Source organism: Filicampus tigris, chromosome 2 (assembly GCF_054856515.1).
Source record: "Filicampus tigris isolate MCC_2025a chromosome 2, RoL_Ftig_1.0, whole genome shotgun sequence".
Lineage (NCBI taxonomy): Eukaryota > Metazoa > Chordata > Actinopteri > Syngnathiformes > Syngnathidae > Filicampus > Filicampus tigris.
Genome location: NC_141218.1, coordinates 34,693,187 through 34,713,482, shown reverse-complemented (window position 1 = coordinate 34,713,482; position 20,296 = coordinate 34,693,187). Strand labels below are relative to the sequence as shown.

Here is a 20,296-nt window from a genome sequence, read left to right as displayed (position 1 = left end):
AACCCGCCTGATAGTGTCAATTACAATTTTAGATTTGATACATCTCCTGTATTGGACCTCATTAGATTTTGAAGTGGTAATTTTTGAAGGCAATTCTGACATATGATTGAGTAGGTTCTAATGTATGAGTGACAGTATGTACAACACCTTCATTGAAAACACACATGGATTATATGCTTATAATATAAATGACCTGGGATAGCTTGAGCTTCCTGGCACAGAGTCTTCCCAAGAGGAAGCATGCTCGCCTATGTGCCCAATGCATGCCCATCCTCTTTGCACACTCCCTTACACTCTCAAGCTGAGCTAAGAGTTCACTCTCTCCCTTCCCAATGAAGGTCACCCAAAGGAAGGAACACTGGAGGTCATACAAGGGCAGGAAGTCTTCCTAGGAAAAAAATAATCACATGAAAAAAGACTCTCCTGGCAGCTGTTGATCCATAAAAAAAAAAAGATTTATTGGGACCACATCAATTACAATTAGCATCATGCGGCTTTTGTATCTCAAGTCATGTGTTGGCAAATTTGAACTGGGAAAATATCATTGTACAAGTCCAAGCATTATAGATTAGCTGAATAAGACAGAAATGCATTGCCATGAACTGGAAGCTAACTAACAAATACCTTTTAGCATCTAACTTGTGGAACAAATTATAAGTGGCTGGATTGCAAATTTGTTTACCTGGAAGTGGTCATGGTTGAGCAGGATCAACGTCGGGTCACTAACTTCTGACTCGTCTCCCTCCCAAATGTTTTCCTCCAAATAGAGAGGCAGGTCCTCCTGGAATTCGCTGAGTTCTCTGAATGTGTCATCTAAAGTAAAAGACAGGCGCTCTTCCTCCTGGGCCAGAGGATTGTGGGATTGATAAAGTGACACACGAGGTGACGAGTGCGATAGCGATGGGCGGGGGGAGGAATGGTATGGAGGCGTTCCGCCGCTTCTGTCCGACAAGACACTCTGACGTGTGCTTGCGGGGACTTTGCGATCTGAGAAGGAAGATTTTAAGAACACAAAAGAAGGGATAGAACATGGTAGTTTAATCCAAGTGCCACAGAGACAGTCCATCCACTTTCACTACTGATCATTAGGGCCCGACTGATCAATCGGTCATTCAAACATCAGCCAGATTTGGCCAATGTTTGCCGATTGCTTTTACCCTAAACAATTTCAGCGGTTGTACACACGCAACACTGGTTTCATTATTTATTACATAAAAAACATATACCATTAACTTGATATATCCTTAAATAAATATAATAATATAATTCATTATTTAAATAAAGTTGTGATGTCATTTTTAGTCGCAGAAGACAAAATGGCCGCCCCCTGACATGGCTAAAAACGGGTGGATTTGGCTGCTTAACTCTTATTCCACAAACCCAAAATTAAACAGGATGCCGTGTTTCAACTAGTGGGCCTGCTGGGAACATATTCTTGGAAAAAAATATGTTTGGGTATATTTCCACTTTAATAATAATATAATTGTTGATAAGGTAATTCATAACAAAGCAAACCTCGATTTCTATAAGCAATGCTTAGGTGAGCAGTGCAAGGTGTGCTAGGAATTGATCTGGATCTCACAATTTTATACATAACCTAAAGTCATGGTTTGTTAAAAAAAAGAAATACAAATGTAGTATATCATAAATCAAACAAATGTGCTAAACACGACACACATTCAACTACTAGTACAACAAACACACAGCAAGGAGGAATGTCCTTATAACGTGTATTAATTAAATGCATTGTGCCACACGATACATTTGGGAACCAAAAAGGAAAGTCTTTGTTTTTAAACAATATATTTACAGTTTGCCCCAGCTATTCACATGGAAGAGGGACTAGGCCGGCCCGAGGATTCTGCATGTAACTGATGCCCATTGAAATGCATTATGGGATAAAAAATATTCTATGTATCATTTTAAATTTAATCGGGTCCATTAATCGATAATCTGCATTTTTTTTCTGCCCAAAAATCATCATTGGCCCCCAAAAAAATCCCTATCGGTCATGCCCTACTGATTATCCTGTTCAGTGCAACAGCATGCGCTGGAATGCATAGCAAGCAATGAACTGGTCATCTGTCAATCACAGAACCAATGTGAATGGGACCTTATGCAAAAAAGAACACAAAAGTCAGTTATGTAAACCACAATATTACCAATGCGTGCTACATTATTTGTGTGTCAAAAGCACACCAAGGAAACAGGTGTGCTTTAATTACAACAGGTGAGAGGTGGGGTACACCCTGGATTGGTTGCCAGCCAATCGCAAGGCACAATTCGAGAAACACAGACAAACAACCATTCACAACACCTCAAGACAATTAAGGCTTTTTGTAATGTGGTAACGATCCGGAGTATCTGGAGAAAAGCTAGGCAAGCACGGTGAGAAAATGCCAGCGCCACACAAGAAATCCGGATGTGCTACTAATGTGCCTCGCTGCCAATAGCAGCCAAAGAAAAAAACGTGATGACAAACAGAACAGAAAAGAGTACTTTTGCAAAGTACAAAACCATTACATACATTTTATTCCTTGATGCTCAGTACAATATGAAAATAAGACAGCAATGAGGCTGAGTCAACTTGATTATTTTGAAATGTTCAAATGTTAGTAAATACAGTCGATTTGATAAATGAGATTTGGCATAACAAATGTAAATGTGTACTATTAATGCATTTAAAGAAATGTATTCAACTGTAAAAGACAAATGTAACTGCGTACCGCGTTTGGGCCGATTCCTGATGTACATGAAGTCAGACTCATCCAGCCTGTCTGGAAACACACATGAAGATTTGGTGTAAGCCTTTCTGCTCAGAGCAAAGATTGACACCAATCTATATCAATTTAGTGACTACTTTACAAGCCGACATTAATGACGAGTCTTGAGAGCTTTACCCAGCCTGTACACAGAGCTGATGTCAGATGAGAAGAGCCTTTCCATTAGGTTGCTATCACACGGCTCGGCGCTGAACAGGCTCGTCCGAGCCAGCGTGATTCGCTCATCCTCGGTCAAAAAGACCAAATGTCGGTCTCTGTACACAAGAAACAAAGGCAGCATTCCCATTAGAGCTGTGGCCTGGGCGTTCTCATGCTTTCCACCCTGTCAAGCGTGCACTTATGCTACGTACATTCAGATAAGCAGGAAAACATGAGTTAACTAGTTAATGACTAAGCATGAAGCGCGTTAGGATGGAAATGACGCACATCAGCATCACAACATCAGCAAGTCTCAAGCAATACTGTGCAATTGGATTAAATCTATTTACAGGGCCACGGTGTCCAGAGGCTTGACGTGGGCCTTGTTGACAAAGCCAGTACGACCAGTGGAAGAGTGTTTTCCTATGAAGACGCCTAGGCCTCGCACAAGTAGACCTTGAATCTCTACAACGTCCCCTTGACTCAGCTGGAGCTCATCTTGAACCGCCGGACTGTAGTCGACCAAGGCTACACAGGAACCTGTCACTGTCATATTTGATAGGGAGATATAAAATAAAATAAAAGTTGGTATTAACAATTTGGTAAAAATGGGAGTTAGTGTGTTATTGGCTTTTTCCCCCCCTTAAACGTTCACCTCAACATAACGATGCCAAAGCAAAGAAGCAAAAATGAGAGAAGAGACTAATATCTAGAAAGGTTAACTCTAATCTGATTCACTGCCTAGCTAAGACATGAATAGGAATTTGAGTTTTTAAAACGCTCACATTAAGAGCCATTTTACAAACTCTAAAAAATGCTGATGCTGCGTACACAAGCAGCCATGAAGTAGATTTCTCTTTTAGTTAAATGTCGTGTCTTTTAACAGCCCTTACTTTCTCTGGGTTAAAAAAAAAAAAAAAAGACCTTGCTTAGGGTTTGGGTCTGTAACAATAGCCGAGTTTTTTGTGTCCTATGGTGTCACCTGTTTACATGTGACGTCATCTATTTCGATTGTTTACTTGCTCCACCCTGTTAATCAGATCAGCCGTGTGACACGCGAAGTTCGATGTAAACATAAGGAGATGTATCAAGATGGAATTCATTCATCTATCTGGTACAGTATTCGCAATTGTTTTCACAGCTGCACCTTGATTAAAAACAAGTTAGCAGTACCTGACAACAAGTTCTCGCGTCACAGACGAGCTCTGGTAAGACGCTGCCATTTTAAAGTGCGTATACAACGACGTCACGACGCATTTACGTCAAGACAGAGCATGTGCAGACCGGATGCAGCCTGGCCATTCCGACTGAACTGTTTCCATAACGGTTGTTCGGATTGGCAAAAGGAATATACCACCCCTGTGAATCCGAATGAAATTCCATTCGGCCTTTTTATTCCAATTGGGGTGTTTATATGGAGCATTTTCATTCCGATTGGTCATTCGGATCCTTTCTAATCGGAACACACCGGGCTACTGAACCTCAATCTGTTTAGGCGACTACTCGTCATATTTTGTGTGTGCAGGCAGTACACACACACTGGACCTCAGGAATCTTTATGTTCTAGGACCTTCAAGTACCAGGAACTGAAATATTATGAAACATTTCTTTGGAAATAGTAGGGGGAGCAGTGACTTATTTGTAAATTTGCATAGCAATTCAGACAGCCTAGCGGATATGGGCTCATTAGAATATAACGGTGTACCTAAAATTGACATGGTTCTTTTTGTTTGTGTGTGTGCGTGCGTGTTTCTACCAAGCGGATGTTCAAACGGTTCCTTTTCTGTTGACGAGCACCCTGCATAGCCCGGGTAATTCATCAGGAACCACCTGACCAATGAGAACAATGCTTTAACAAAGACATTCCACTTACTTGTGCACATAATCACTACAAGTAAAGATTAAGCAAGTATCTTATCTTGCATTATGAAGTAGCCAAATAAAAAGCAAGTAAGAGAAAATCTCACTGGTAGAAAGGGTAGGGAAGCGGCTGAGTGGCGGTGACTGGCACTAGGCCGTGATGTCCAGTGGTGAGCAGTGTACCCTCCCACATGTCCTCCTGTCCTGTGTCCTTCACCAGGAGAAGATCATTTTTTTGGAAAGACAGCTGATCTTCGTCATCCTCGTCATGTCTTGTGCACAGTGCCTTAGCAAAGAAAGATCCTGCAACAATTTTTATTCAATTTGCACTTTAGACAACTCAAAGATACAATGTGTTTAAATTTTGTTTTGTACTCAAGAGTCTCTTAGAAATTGAGGATAGGTGTTACTTGTTAAAATCAATCTTAGGAAATAGTTTTCTTTTAATGAGATCTGCATTAGTCTGCAGTACAAGAGGTAGGATAGTAATAGCTTTGCCGTGAAAGCAAACTTTTACAATCCTTATCGAGCAAGGAGCTTGCAATGCGGCCCGCTTCAAGAAAATATGAAAGCCAGGTCAGTGGAAATGGGACTGCTCAGCATTACAAAGGATTTATTTGGATGGGAATATGAGAAGGCTTTACTATAGAAGCTATACATTCTGCTACAGTAAATCGTGTATGCAAAGATTTGCTTGGCAGGAAACAACTTTGGTTTTACAATATTAATTAGGGTCAGGCAACTCCAGTGAAGAAATATGACTATAAGAATCAATGTTATTTGTAAATTGATGAAAATTACGAGTGAAGAAGGAAAAAGTTGTTTTTAGGGCAAATTTTCCAATAAGCAACATAATATGAATGGCAAGTATATTTACTGGACTTCATTCATTTACACCAGAGGTGTCCAAACATTTTGCAAAGAGATTTGGTGAGGTGAAAATGTGTGGGGCCCGACCATTCAGCTTCAAGTTGCTTGAATGTTTCACGGCATTTGTTTCTAGTCACTTTGTCGTAGTTTGCATGTTTCTTCTGGTAGTGAAGTGATGCTTGATATTGAATTTCTTGAAAAAGCCACACCCTGACACAGAACACCACTTTGAGATGGGGTAGTCGGAGAGGCAGAGCGCGCTTGGAGCCTAGTTCCGAAAGCACACGAGAGGTCTGCTGCCATCTGGTGATCAAATATAAGTTCGCTTTTTTACATGTGTATTTAGTACTGTGGTCAACACTATAGAGAGGCCACTCATTATTAATTTGATGCCAGAGGCTGCGGGCCCTGCGAAATTTGAACACGGGCCACATTTGGCCCCCGGGTCGGACTTTGGATTTGGCTGATTTACACTGATTGAACCGCATTGTTAATTATTACAAGTTTCAGGTCAATCGAATAAATTTGAAGTCATGAGCATAACATCTTTCAATTACCCAAGTAACCTCAACAATAAACTATGGAGGCGCGTGTGTCGGTGTATGTGCGCGTGCATTTCATACCTTCCTGGAGTAAAAGCTCTAGGTAGAGGGTGGCCAGATGATCCTCCTCGACTTTTACATTAATCTCCAAGTCGCTGAGCAGTTTTGGCTCCAGCCAGAAGGACTGATCACACAGGAAGTTCTCCAAGCACCGTGCTACGTAACCTGCAATTCAGTCAATAAAAACATTCAGTCATTAATACCAATCATAACAGGCACAATGGTAACAACACTAATTTATTGCTGAAAGTAACAATTATATACAAATTACCCTCAAAGAAAACCTACCTAATGCTAGGTAAGTCGAAAACTTCCAGAGTTCCTCTACAGTTTTAAATGTCAGGACAAAGCTGTCCTTCTCTGCATGGACAGAAACCAGACGTGCAGACAGGTCCTGCGCGAACAAAACCCAACGGAACATTTGAGCAATGCATTGCGCAGTGCATTGTATAACAGCACGCATATGATGGCTCACTGTAAAATTCAAAATGCAGAGATTCACATCCATGTTTCGTATCTATTGATGTCTATCATTTTCACCCACCTTAAAAAGCTGGATGACGTCTTTACTGTTGCTCTCCACCACTCGGAGGCGAGTGCGCAGAGCCTCCTGGAGAGCCTGGTCAGGATCCTCACTGGAGCGTCGGCGTCCAGTGAAAAGGAGCGTAACTTCTAGACAGGATAAATTATGTCCAATGAGATTTGAGAAAGATAGGTCAAAGCCAAAAAGCTTTTCTCAATTATTGTTTTCATAAAGCATACCAAATTTAAAAAGAGAATGTTTTTACTGCCTGCAAGCAAGAGGAAAACTTTCAGAAGTTCATTAAAGCTGTTCTCCGGCAGCTCTTATTACAGTAAGATGCTTTGTGAGAACCATCATAGTCCCTTGAGGAATAACAAAGCTATTAGATTGCTGACTAGACTCTCCGTGTGGACATTTAAATCCATTTGAAAAGCAGAAACTACAGGGTGTGATGGACCAGAGATGCTGAGTAGGTAAATGTGTCCTGTCAGGATGCATGACTAAAACCCCTTAATTGGTTAGAACAAAGTACAGGTCTGTCAATCCACTATGGTGTAAAGCAGGGGTACTAAAATACAAATCGTAAAGAGTCACAAACAATATTTTTCACTGGCATGGTAGACTGCTTACTTTGCTGTGCAAAGTGAAGTGGGGCTTTCTCCCACACTACCACTCTGAGAAACCTGATCGTGTCTGATCAGGAAAAGGGCCGTCACACTGCAGGGGCCACGCATAGACAGCCGACGGGTCGGATGCGATCACCTTTTGAGTACTCTTAATGAAAAGTGCAGCATCAGAAAATAATACCTGAGGAGCATTTCTTGCCCAGTGTCACACGACTTCCTTTAAGAAAGGCCTCTTTCCTCTTCCAGTAGTTGTCTGGCTCAGGCTCTACTTCACCTGACTCCACCAGGGGGCCATCCTCATCCTCACCTACACCTGATGGAAGACCACATTTTCTTTGAACACCACACCACATAAGAATGGGTCAAAGTTTGAAATTGCACGGTAACCCAGAATCTAAATTTTTTGAGTTGACCAAAACATTTACAAAAATGCTGTGCTTCCAAATTCCAACAAGAAAGGGCATCAGTTCCAGCAAGACTGTACCCTAATGTACAAATAAACAGACGTGGGCATTCCGTAAAACTGACGGACCGGTCCATCAGTCCGTCACTGACTGACGCCCATTCTGCTGACAATTGACGAATGACGGGACACTTTTTAAAAATGACGGACTAAGCACTGATGAAGTGGATTTTCATCCATCAGAGAGTCAAAGTAACGGACCAGTCTATCAGTCCGTCATTGATTGACGCCCATTCTGCTGACAATTGACGAATGACGGGACACATTTTAAAAATGACGGACTAAGCACTGATGAAGTGGATTTTCATCAGAGCTGGACAGTCCGGGCCAGACGGAAGTGGATTTTAGTCCGGCAGCCAAATTTCATCTTAGCCTACTCAGTGAAAGGCTTCTTTCTACTCCCGCGCCGGCGCGAGAGACAACTGCCACATTGATTCACATGACCGACGCATTGTGCTGTAGGCGACAGGCCTGCGACACATGCCATGCACACAACAGGAATTTTTGCTGCTCTGAATGTCAAATGTTGCGATGACATACAGTTTCCCACAGAGGAGAGGATGCACCACGCAGCTTGTTGCTGCTGCAAAGCAAACTAGTTTGGCAGCGGCGTGGGTGTTGTCACGTATGTGTGTGTGTAAAGAAGCTACTCACCCACGTTCCCCCTTCCAGATCGTTTTCGCAATACAATTAAATGCATCGTCTAGTCATCTCGGTCCCTTTATGGTTGTAGCAGGCATAATATCCATTGTTGTCGCTGTCTTTCTGAAGCGACACCCCCCGACTTGGAACGTAACTGTTTCAAAACAACTTGTCTCCACGAGTATAGTCAAGCTTCGCGCAGCACTCAAGTATGACGCTGGCACATCAAGGTGGAGTTCATGCACTTCTTCTGGCATCTTTCCTACTACAAGCAACACAGCAGGACTTTCTCACTGAAATTAACTAATCCCGCTCTAATTCACCTCTCATTCTCTCTCACTCCGGAAATACGCCGGAGCAAATCTGCTGTGTAATGGTTTGCTGGTATGCTTTTATTTTGAAGGCCGGGAAGTGTGAAGGAGTAACTTGTTGAATGCTTGCAGACTTGTCATCTGTTGGACCCAAATAATTATACAATATGACAAAACCAACCCCAGGGCTCGCAATGGAAGTAAGCACATGCAGCAGGGTAAGTACTAGTGGCACTTTGAAGCGTGTCCACAGCGGATTTGAATAGTAAATTAGCCAGCTAATGGTCTATAAATATAAATTCGCTTCGGCTTGAAAAATGATGGACTGACGAATGACGGACCAGCAAAATTTTGTGAAATGCCCAACTCTGCAAATTAAGGTTCATAAACACCTGCTCAGATGAATGTGTTGTGGAAGAACTCATGAGTCCTGACCTGAACCATATCAAACAACTCTGGGATGAACTTAAACAGAGAACCAAGCCCAAAGAGTTTAGTCAGACTCCTTATGGTTACAAAATGGGCGTCAAATGATTAACTCATTCACTGCCAGCTTTTTCCCCATTTTACCAGCCATTTTAGAGTACTTTGACTACTCAAGACCACCAGACCCACATACTATAATATTGTGTTCAGTGACAATAAAAGCACCGAACCTACCAAAAGAAAAAGTAGACTTGCTTATTTTTAACTAGAAAAAGTTATGTTTATAGCTTTTTCTATACTTTAGTCATCAGTAGTTTACCGCATACACCGGTTTCGGGCAAAAATGCAACAAAACAAGTTTTGGGGGAAAATAAGTAAATCATATACGGTATTTTCCAGACTATAAGCCGCTACTTTTTTCCTAGATTTTTTAACCATGCGACTTCTATAAAGGTGCGACTATACTGTGGATTTTTCTTCTACCGCTAGGGCTGCTCTAACCAGAATTACAAGGCAATTAAGGTGCCCAGCCTTAATTGCCATTAACAGGATGTGACTGCAAGTGGAGGAGTTCAACAGGCAAGGACGCTATGCACTCGGTTAAGAATTAGGTGGTATGCTGAAGTTAACAAACTGGAGTGGCAGCAGGCAGTGAAATGAAGGTAAGTACTTTATTTTCTCTTGGTTCTATTCCGTTTTAATCAGCAAAGCTGCTGCCGTGTTAAAAGGCACTGTTACGAAAGAATTTGCTCATGTACATACATATACAGTACATTTACAGTTCAAAATTGTTCTGTAAATGCAGTAAATATGTAATTTTTCAACATAGAGAGGTGTGGCTTGTATAGAGGTGCGGCTTATGTTTTGTTCAGTATTTTTTTTTTAAAATAAAGTGGATGCGGCTTGTAGTCCGACAAATCCGGTATATCAGTAGCGGAACCAGAGCGGGGGCAAGGGAGCGGTCGCCCCAGGGCCCAAAGCTCACAGGGCCCCTGATAGGTCCGTTTTGTAGGATGCGTTCATGTATAATCGTAAATTTATACAGTATGATCAAATGCGCCGTGTGTGCCCCCTACACCAGTGGCCCCCAACCTTTTTTCCACTTCATACAAGTCGATGTCCGGGGGGGGGGGGGGGGGGTTGCTAGTGGTGCCCAGTAACGTCTTTGTTTTACTCATTTGCTAGCGATATTAGGAATATTAGCGTTACACGACGGAGATGCTAGCTTATGCTGTTGCTTGTGTGTGTTGGTTGCCGCGGCCAGGTCCAAAGTGGCCCGCAGCCCGGTACTGTAGTGACCTTCATAAGGGCCCGTCGAGAATGCTCCGCCCCCTCTGTGTTGATACCAATGCTCCGCCTCAGCGGTATATCAATATCTTTTTGCTTTTGTGACACCTCAAGCTATAAACCAAAAATAAAGCATGAGAAAGGGCTTTTGACGGCAAAATCATAATTTATTTACAGATAACAAAAAACTACACCGTGAGCCACACTGACTCACCGCATGGCTTGAATTGAATGTTAATGGCTTGTTTTACATGGGATTCGTCATTCACCCCATGAACAGCATCAACTTTTCTCATGATTGTGGCACAGGCGGCAAGTCTTCTGTCACATATCATTAAAATCACCTACACCTACCCCGTGTCTCAAAGTCCTGTTCTTGGGTTCACCACACCACTCCTTGACACTGTTCCCTGGTCATGACACATACAGTACATACTCAGAGTGTGAGTTGCCTAAATTTGTCAAATTTTCAATTTTTCTCCCTCATAATCGCGAAAAGCATGAATCATAATTAGGGTTGGGCGTTGATTGAATTTGGACGATTCCTGTTCTTAATTATTCTTAAAAAACAAAAAAGAGGGAGCAAATGAGATACTTTTGGGATGAAATCATAACTTCTGTTCTTTACTTTCATGAACTTTTTACTGTGAGTTATTTTTAACCAGTATATTAATAACAACTTGAATTTTTCACAAGAGCTTTATTTTTTGATAACCTTAAGAAAATACAATAATCCAGCAGGTACGTACTTTAAAGCATGTTATTGACCACCCATTCATGGGTAAACCATAAAAATATGACAAATGACAGCTGCATTTGAGGGGCACGTAAGGAAAATGTAGGCTATATATGAGCAAAGCGGTCTATGTAAACTATATGTGTATATGCCTATACAGTATATGTACATGCTGTGTATGTTATCATCTAAATATTATCTGGGCATTTGCATTTGTACTGTTTGAGTTTCAGTTGAACTTGTTGCCTCAATGTTGGCATGAGACATACTTTTACCGACTGCGACAAAATCACAGTCGGTGTGGTGCCAATTTGAGCGTCGGAGCTGATCGTTAGAGGAAGTGGAGGCAGGATGTGTTTCATCATATTTGATGGGCAATCTCCTTTGATTAATGACACGTTTAACTAATAAGCAGACGACTGTTTTTTTTCCCCAAAGTTCAGTGAATTTCAGGCACGCTTAGCACACAGCCGAGGTGGCTCAGCTGACCCCGCGGAGGCCGACCGCTGCCACGGTGGGGTCCCGGCGAGCACCACAGCTGGGAAGACTCACGGGAGGGGCCCGGCACATGTCTAGAGTCAGCACCGTGGATGCCCGGCAGGACGGAAGAGGAGTGGCCTGCGGGACAGGCCCTGCAGACGCACAAGTCTGCTGACCGGCTTTGGCTGCCCGCCAGACCCCCCGCCGCGCCATGGCTCCAGTGACGGGGAGAGACTGTGCGCTGCAGGCAGACATTTCCTATTGGTCCTTCTTCACCCGTGCTTCTTCTTTGTGGCTATGTAGGAATCTAAATTTGGCAGCGCCATTTTCAAATCTCAACGATTCCGGGAGAACCGGAATGTTACTTCTGGTTCCACTCAATACTCCATTATCGGTGCCCAACGCTATTCATAATGTGACAAGCTGAGATTGACAGCCTAATTTTCATCTTCTACTCAAAAGAGGGGCTGATCTCAAATCCAACATGATGCAATGCCACCATCTACCGGGATCAGTATGTCAATTCAGTGCTTTACAAACTAATTTCACAAAAAAGCTGTGAAGAACTGAATTTTTGTAACTCCGTGTTGTTCCAACACTTTTGACCATCTAGAATATACAGTATGTGCTTTATATATCGTCGCTGTCCTGTGAAAAACACTTATCTCCAATTTTGGAAACTTTTTTAAATGTTCACTTTAATGCGAGGTCTGTAACGCGGAAACATGATTCATGTAAAAATAAGAAAATGGAAAAAAAATTGGAGATAAGTGTTTTTCATATGACAGCGACGATATTCTGATGCTGGTGCAGCCTCTGTTTCCTACACTGCATTTAAGATGTTTGTCTGCTAAAGGAAGGTGTGTCGTGAATGTTATCTAGAGGGCGGTCAAGAGTGCTGTTCAAGAGTTACATCACAAAGGTTACCCTGATCCTGTCATGCATGAGACCCCATCATATCTCACAGGATTTACCACTCCATTAGCTTCCATTAACTCTGAAAGTGTGTTTTGCTTTTTCTTTTAACTTTGTCATGTGCTCACAGAAGCACACGTATGCACAGTGCAGATGATCTGTATGTGACACACCTCCCGTATGGTCACAGTAATCTCCCTGTGCATTTTCATCACCTGTCAGAGTTATGAATGAGTACAAAAGAATTGTTCTACACTTGCAAGATAGGGAAGAAGATCTTAAAAGTGCAAAGCATGACTCACCTTCAGCCATCCTCCCTCTCTACTTATTCATAGACTACACAGCCATCATGAGTCAAAGGGTGAGTAGTTTTATTGTTATTCATTATTACTGTCAGTCAGAGACGCATATTATAGGGGGTCCTAATGAGGTCAAAGCCGCTTCCCGGGGCTTGTTCCATAGAGTAGAAAGAATGTGCACCAACACTTACGCAGTCACGTGTCTCTCGATGTTGATTTGTTTGTTATTTGGAAGATTGTTACACAAGTTTGCTGAAGAAAGATGCAATAAACAATCTGCTGCACCAAACACCCTACCTTCAGTCATGATGTAATTCCCTGAAAAGTGTTCGTGGGTTCCCCCGAGAGTATATGGTGGTTCCCTCCACAAGGCATCCAGCTCAGCAGGAGAGATGTCTGTGAAGAAGAACATATTACACATATCAGTGCTTTTCATACAATCTGTTGCTTCTCAACAGGAGGGTGGTGCGGGCTGGGACAGATGATACAAACAAACAAACAAAACGTTAGTACGGGGCTTTGGGTTTGGCTTGAGAGGATATGACAGCATTGAGAGCACACTTAAGGTGACGTCAGAGAATCCTCCGGACTCACACGGCCAACTTGCACCTGACTCCTGAGTGTGCACTCGTTTCGAGACATACAATGAACAAATTACAGTACCGACTGCAGTTTCCTTCTTTTTCAACATGCTGTGTCAGTGCTAAGGCTTCACAAAGAGACAATAGAGTACACAACTTGGCCACACAATGCAACATGACATGATGTTGGAGAGGACAAGAGCCCATTCTCTTCCATCCTACGACACAAAACAGCACAGCGCTGACAGAACCACTCGGCTCGCACTTGCACGCTCACATGCTTCTACAACACAAAAAAAAACACCATGCCCTTCAATGTTACCTTCTTGGCTTAGTGTGTTACCCATGTTGCACATAGAACTATACTCCACTACTAGTCATGACGGGGGGGGGGGACGAAGTGGGTTGGGACCGACCTGTGAAGGAGGAGAGGCAAATTTTGATGAGGGGTCCACAGCAAGAGGAGTTGAGCAGCGGTCTGCAGCAACAAGACGCCATCTGGCCCAAGAAGCGGCAGCTCCCAGGGATCAATGCCATCCCATCAGTTCCCTCCTGCCTCTGGAACAACAATTCACTCTCTTCCTCTCGGCTGGACAGGCCCGCTTCCCTTTCCTATTTCTGCACTCCCATTCTTATCCTGCTTAGTCTTTCTCTCTCCTCCTTAGTCAGCGTTGAGTGTCCCTTCTTTACAAGCTGCATCTCTTCTTCCGTCTCTAGTCTGGCTGCACTCTGCAGTCCCACCGTCTCTTTCTGTGTCCATCCACCTCCACCCACCAGCCTCTCTCTCCCCTGCCCAGCTGGCGTGTGCGTGCACAAAGCACTCCCTCCAATTCATGAGTGTGATTAGGGGGCGGCGGGGGGCAGACCTCACAGAGATTTCCCCTTATCGTGTGTGCGTGTGTGTGGGGGGGGGCTGTTAAAATATGCTCAGAATGTGCTTCACAATAGACAATGTGTGAGTCGTTTGTGTGAATAGCTGGGATAATTGCTGATCTGCAAAGTAAAGCTATGCTACGAAACGGCAGGCAGCAAGGTCACAGAAAAGGAGGGAGAGAGCAGCTTGGTGGTACAGATAAAGGATCAGTTTATCCACATCCCAAATTTCGCTGCCCTCTGATGAGTAAGACAGGTATGACATCAACACACAAGGGCACAGTCATCCTGCATCCATATATGAAGAGGGAGCATCATTGTTTGGGGCTCAGGATGGTATACAAATAGAGCTGTCGATTGACAGAATAATAGACTTTATGCGGCTACTTATCAATTAACTAATGAGATCTAATTTTGTCCAGCCTGGTTTAAGCAAATGGTCCCACTATTGCCCATACTGAACAGTATTTCCTCATCCGGATATGTCATAAAGTCATCGCTTAACTCTGTTCATGTTGAACAAGTTTATTGGAAGCAATGAAAGCCAAATGTTCCGCAACAGTAGAATGGATAAGTAGTTCCTCATTGGATAATTGATTGTATCAATGAGTGTGTCAGCAGGGGACAGAGCTATGGCCGCTCCTTGTCACTCTCTGGACACACTCACATCAAGGGGAAGATTTAGATACTTGTGACTTTTTTGCCATTTTCACACGTATACAGTATTCTTGATAGCCTGCCACAATTCATTTCGATACAACCGCTTCCTTAAAGCAGAAGTCAACCCAAATATTTTTTAAGAATATATTCCCAGCAGGCCCACTAGCTGAAACACGGCATTCTGATTAATTTTGCATTTGAGATATATAAGTTAAACAGCAAAATGCACTCGTTTTTATCCATCTCCGGGGGCGGCCATTTTGTCTTCTGTTGACTGAAAATGACATCACAACTGCTCACAACAACCAATCACGGCTGACCTGTTTTCTGACTATGAGCCGTGATTGGTCGTTGTGAGCAGTTGTGATGTCATTTTCAGTCGACAGAAGACAAAATGGCCGCTCCGAGAGATGGCTAAAAACGAGTGGATTAACACTTACTCCACAAACGCAATACTTATCAGAATGCCGTGTTTCAACTAGTGGGCCTGCTGGGAACATATTCTTGAAAAAAATATGTTTGGGTTGACTACCGTTTTAAAGAATAAACTTATGATTCATTTGAGCGCAAACTTTAAAAGAATCTGTTTTCATCAAAAGCCTTTCATTCCTAAAGCCAATGTCAAAAAAAAAAAAAAAAATGCCGAGAAGTCATTGTTTAACAAAACATCCAGTCACGGGTGTGATGAAATAACATGCACATATATCAATCTTGCACAACACAATTATAATACAAGCAGTAACAAACCTACGTAAAAAGCCATGCTTAGAATGATGATGACGATTTAAGAGTTTTTTTTTTTGTCATTGTGCTTTTTAGATATGACTTGAATGAATGAGCCATCGATCACGTTATACAAACCTCTGTGACAATTGATCACTCTGACCGACTGTTAGCAAGCGAATCAGTCAGTGCATGAGACATAGGTACACTATGAGATGGCACAAAAAAACAGAGCAACGGCAAAAAATAAAATAAAGACCTTAACTACTACATTACGATCATCAAAACGTTACTTTTCCCAAGAAAAGACTTGATCCTACTTATGTTATGAGAGTGTTGGTTAAGGTTCTGTATAAGTGTGCATTTTATTGAATGAAAACCTGACTGAGGATGGCATGATAAACAATGACGTCTCGGTTACAGAGGGTGTTTACAAGAATGCAAATGTTATCTGCGCACATGTATGGACGGACACCCCTCAGTTAGGTGTTACGTCAACCTGGCCACCCCACTGAAAAATCTCTGCCTATGCCCCTGTGTCACAGTAAAGACAATTAATAACAGTATAAACAGAAATGCTTTGACATGGTAACACAGAGACGGTTATTCAATACATAATACACAATACCTAATGAGTATAAACAGCTTTGAAAATGGATGGACATTACATATTTATACAATTTCTGTTCATTTCATAAAAACAATCAGATAACCTTTTTTGACTGGCTTTCCATATCATTGGGGAATGATAGCAGCGGTTTGCATGTCTGCCTTGCAGTCAAGCCATTTGTGTTCGAATTGCTTTTGGAAAATTTGTGTGGAGTTTGGTCTCCATGGACTTACATGGGTTTTCTCCCAGGTCAAAACTATGCATGTCAGGTTTTGTGAAGACTCCAAATTGCCCATAGTCGTGAATTTGAGTGTTAATGGGTGTTTGTCTAATCTTGTGCCCTGCAACTAACTGGCTACCCGTCAAGGGTGTACCTCACTTTTCATCCGAAATGGCTCCAGTTAACCACAACCCTAATGATAGAGAGTTGCACAGAAAATGGATGGAAGGCTTCACTTAACACCAGTTAATAAATGTCACCATCAGGCTACAAAACATTTTTTTTAAAGACTCATAATCTAGCTTCCTTCTAATCAGATTTAATAACATCACCCCTGTTACTCTCCATTAATGGCCTGGGAAGCATTATTTCATTCACATACACAAATAAAGCCGTTGGCGCCCTTCCATTAAAGATAGAAAAACTCAACAGTGGTCACTGAAATAACTTTAAAATAATTTCTACCAAAACACATTGTTTTTGCGACAAAACTGCTTTTTGGCAAATCACTTCAGCTCTATGCTGACAAATACAATATATAGCATTCAGTATAAATAAAAGAACACCGTGCCTACTATAAAATGACAACAAGGCTCATGTTCTAGGGCTGCTTTACTAAATCTGGCACAGGATATTTTGAATATGTGTAGGGTACAATGAAATCTCAAGGTGTCAAGGAATTCTGGCACACAACGTGCGTCCCAGGATCCACAACACAAGAATGTTGGACTGTTCTTAAGTGGCCTTAAAGTGAACCCAGCCTTAAATTAATTGAGCATTTGTGGAAGGAGCTGAAATGTGTCGTCTGTCGGTGGCCACCCTTCAAAGCTGACACACCTGGACTAGTTTACTCTGGAAGAGTGGGCCAACATACCTATCGACAGGCTGGCAAGTCTCATTGAGAGTTACACAAATTGTATAAATACAGCGATTGCCTCCAAATATTGCACAACTAAACATATATCAGGGGTACAGGCCACTTTCATTAATGTTTTTGAAAATGATCATGTTGGGCTACAAATTCCACTCATTTCAGTGACTGCTGTGACTTTTCCTTCTGGAATGGAAGGGTACCAACAATTTTGTCATGCGTGTCAAGCTGACACTTGACTGTGAATCTTGTTTGCTCAGAGCTGTAGAAGTTATCACTTTTACAGTCTGTTTTCCATTATTTAGGCTACATGAGTACATGTCTTACACCCTCTACAGTACTCTGATCACCGGGACCCGATTGTCTTTCCCTTTTTTGTGCACTGATTGTCAAAGACCGAGACCAGTGCCATCATCTGTTGACTGATGTGTGAACGCTCATGACTGAATTTGTGATTCTTGTGAGTGTGAAGACTGCAAACAGTTTTCAACTGTCAGAATATATCGTGACATTGGATGTTAAATTGCTTGTTCTCAGAGTGCAACCGATTCTGTCTAATCTAATAAAACCTCTGCTCCAGTGACAGCGTCACATGCTCGGTCATTGCTACAAAGCAAAGGCTGGATAGACGATAACAGTCGTTTACAGTACAAAAACCTGGCCAGTATGGCCACAAAACACAAGTAACGATAGGCAAAATCATAATGTGACTTGTCATTGTAATGTAGAAGTCATAATATCTTCTTAAGAGAAAAGCTGTGGATCGAGCCGCAGTTTCATGACAGATGGGACAGCAAACACATTCCTCTCAAAAATGGCAGCACACTCTGAACTATGTCAATAAAGTCTCATGTCACTGAAAACAAGATAAGGCACAGATAAAGCTTGTGTGGCCTTATAAGCATTCACATACTATGAATGAGTTAACTTCTCCTTCACACATTGAAGCCAGAAGTGCAATTGGGGCACTCTGGATGCAACATTCAATCTAATAAGAAACATATGTTATATATGGTTGTGTGAATTAATGGTCCTTGCAAAGTTGAAGGAGTTTTTTTTTTTTTTATCTTGATTTTCAAATTTGGAATACGTGGTTTGGTAATATGAGACGAAGGGTATATAATTTTAGACTTACCCCCTGTTAGCTCACTTGCATGCCTGTGGGTCTAGGACAGAGTTCCCTGCAGGGAGATTCCCACCGTTGCAGAGGCATTTGTACTACCAACAAACAAACGTAGTTGAATTGTTAAACGGAGTTGAATTGTTGCGTCTGTGGTGTTCAGGTTATACAGTATTTGACATTACACTGTTCATTGCAGAAAGACACAAGTAGAACATAAGAGTGCAGTTTTATTAGCGCCCCCAAAAACAATTTCCTGCATAACAATTACGTTTATGGTTAGTACAAGGTTCCGATTTGATAACAGGAACTTTTCTGATATAGAGGAAGAACAAGCCTTTAATGTTCAAAGCGAAGTTGTTTTTTGTTTAGTTTTGTTTTTACCTCTTTTCTGTTCCACTCTTCAAGCCATTTTTCTTCTGCTGACACGTGTGTATAGCTGTCTGTCTGCTTTTCGCCATGCATTTCCCGATTGCCGCGTTCACTTACTAACGTTGTCTCAAACCCGCAGAAAGAGTGAGAGAAAGTCCGAATTGCTAACTCACGCCAGCGTCTAATTGTATTTGCCTTTAAACGCCACAGAGGCTGTCGCACAACGCGTCAACTGACAGAGGACGTTAACTCCTCCCCTCATGTCTCTCCTCTCACTTCCCTTCAAGTATTACCATAAACTCTTCCTCTCCACCGACGTAAGCTGTCACTTCAACCCCACATTATAATGCCATTGCTCATTTGACTGCGGTTGTTTTTAATCGTTTAAAACCATTAGTGCCTCACGACAAGAACAAGGCACGCCTTGTATTTCCTCATTCTAAAACACCAGTCACACCAGTTTGTGGTGAAGATGTTGGCGGATTACAAAAAAAAAGAAAAAAAGAACGCATCCAATCAGGTTAGTTGAATTTTTGTCACCATACCTGAGGTATCCCTGATCTGCATTCCAAAGCTGTAGGGCCTTAATTAACCTGACCCTGCCCTTCAGTTCACGTACGCAGTGCCTGCAACGGTCTGATAATTCCATCCATCAGTTAGTTGTCCACAGCAGGGTCACCAACGTGGTGCCCGCAGGAACCAGGTGGCCCTCAAAGACCACATGAGTTGCCCGCGGCCTGAACTACAACTAGCTCACCAGGAATACCGTAAATGTGACCATTTGAAAATGTGAACACTGGCAGAGATTTATGTTAATAGTGTTGTCTATTAATGTTTGTTTCCAAATTATTGTGAGAAATCATGAACACAATCTTCACATAAATTAATATATCCATTATTAATAATAACATACAATAATAAAATTGATAAAACGAATTTTGAGCAAACCTATTTTAGAAGTGTATATCAAACTGATAGCTCTTCAATCAATCAGTACGCAAGAAGTAGCTCTCAATTTTTAAAGGGTTGGTGACCCCTGGTCTATAGTGTTTATGTTTTATCTTCATTAGGGTCATCGTGGGTGAGCTGGTGTCTACCCCCAGATGACTTTGAGCAAGAGGTTGGGTACACCCGACTGCTCTCTAGGGGATATGGGCAAAAAAAAAAATATCTCGATATTTTTTCAAAAGACACGATAACGATAATTTGACGTTATTCTACAAAAAATATTTAAAATCTGCACTTGTTTCACAGACCAATTGTGGACCGACAGCGTTTGTGAACAACATCTCTTTTAAATTGCTA

The 20,296-nt window shown here is 42.0% G+C and overlaps 1 protein-coding gene across 3 annotated transcripts in view; it reads right to left on the bottom strand.

The window, feature by feature from the left end:
* Nucleotides 1–19,400, bottom strand: part of sh3tc2 (SH3 domain and tetratricopeptide repeats 2) — a 30,378-nt gene extending 10,978 nt beyond the window's left edge. Inside the window, exons 1-14 of one of the 3 annotated variants that reach the window (XM_086023842.1) lie at nucleotides 19,004–19,400; nucleotides 18,635–18,717; nucleotides 13,259–13,357; nucleotides 7,584–7,715; nucleotides 6,798–6,925; nucleotides 6,542–6,647; nucleotides 6,275–6,418; nucleotides 4,889–5,084; nucleotides 4,678–4,751; nucleotides 3,272–3,467; nucleotides 2,901–3,037; nucleotides 2,727–2,777; nucleotides 683–987; nucleotides 194–388 (exon numbers count right to left, since the gene is read on the bottom strand). In XM_086023842.1, the coding sequence (XP_085879968.1) occupies nucleotides 194–388; nucleotides 683–987; nucleotides 2,727–2,777; nucleotides 2,901–3,037; nucleotides 3,272–3,467; nucleotides 4,678–4,751; nucleotides 4,889–5,084; nucleotides 6,275–6,418; nucleotides 6,542–6,647; nucleotides 6,798–6,925; nucleotides 7,584–7,715; nucleotides 13,259–13,268 (1,674 nt within the window). In that variant the 5' untranslated portion in view covers nucleotides 13,269–13,357; nucleotides 18,635–18,717; nucleotides 19,004–19,400. Of the gene's footprint in view, nucleotides 1–193; nucleotides 389–682; nucleotides 988–2,726; nucleotides 2,778–2,900; nucleotides 3,038–3,271; nucleotides 3,468–4,677; nucleotides 4,752–4,888; nucleotides 5,085–6,274; nucleotides 6,419–6,541; nucleotides 6,648–6,797; nucleotides 6,926–7,583; nucleotides 7,716–13,258; nucleotides 13,358–13,958; nucleotides 14,489–18,634; nucleotides 18,718–19,003 lie in introns of those variants that run through there. The other 2 variants (XM_086023840.1, XM_086023841.1) reach the window with 2 other exon arrangements.
* Between the last annotated feature and the right edge of the window lie 896 nt (nucleotides 19,401–20,296).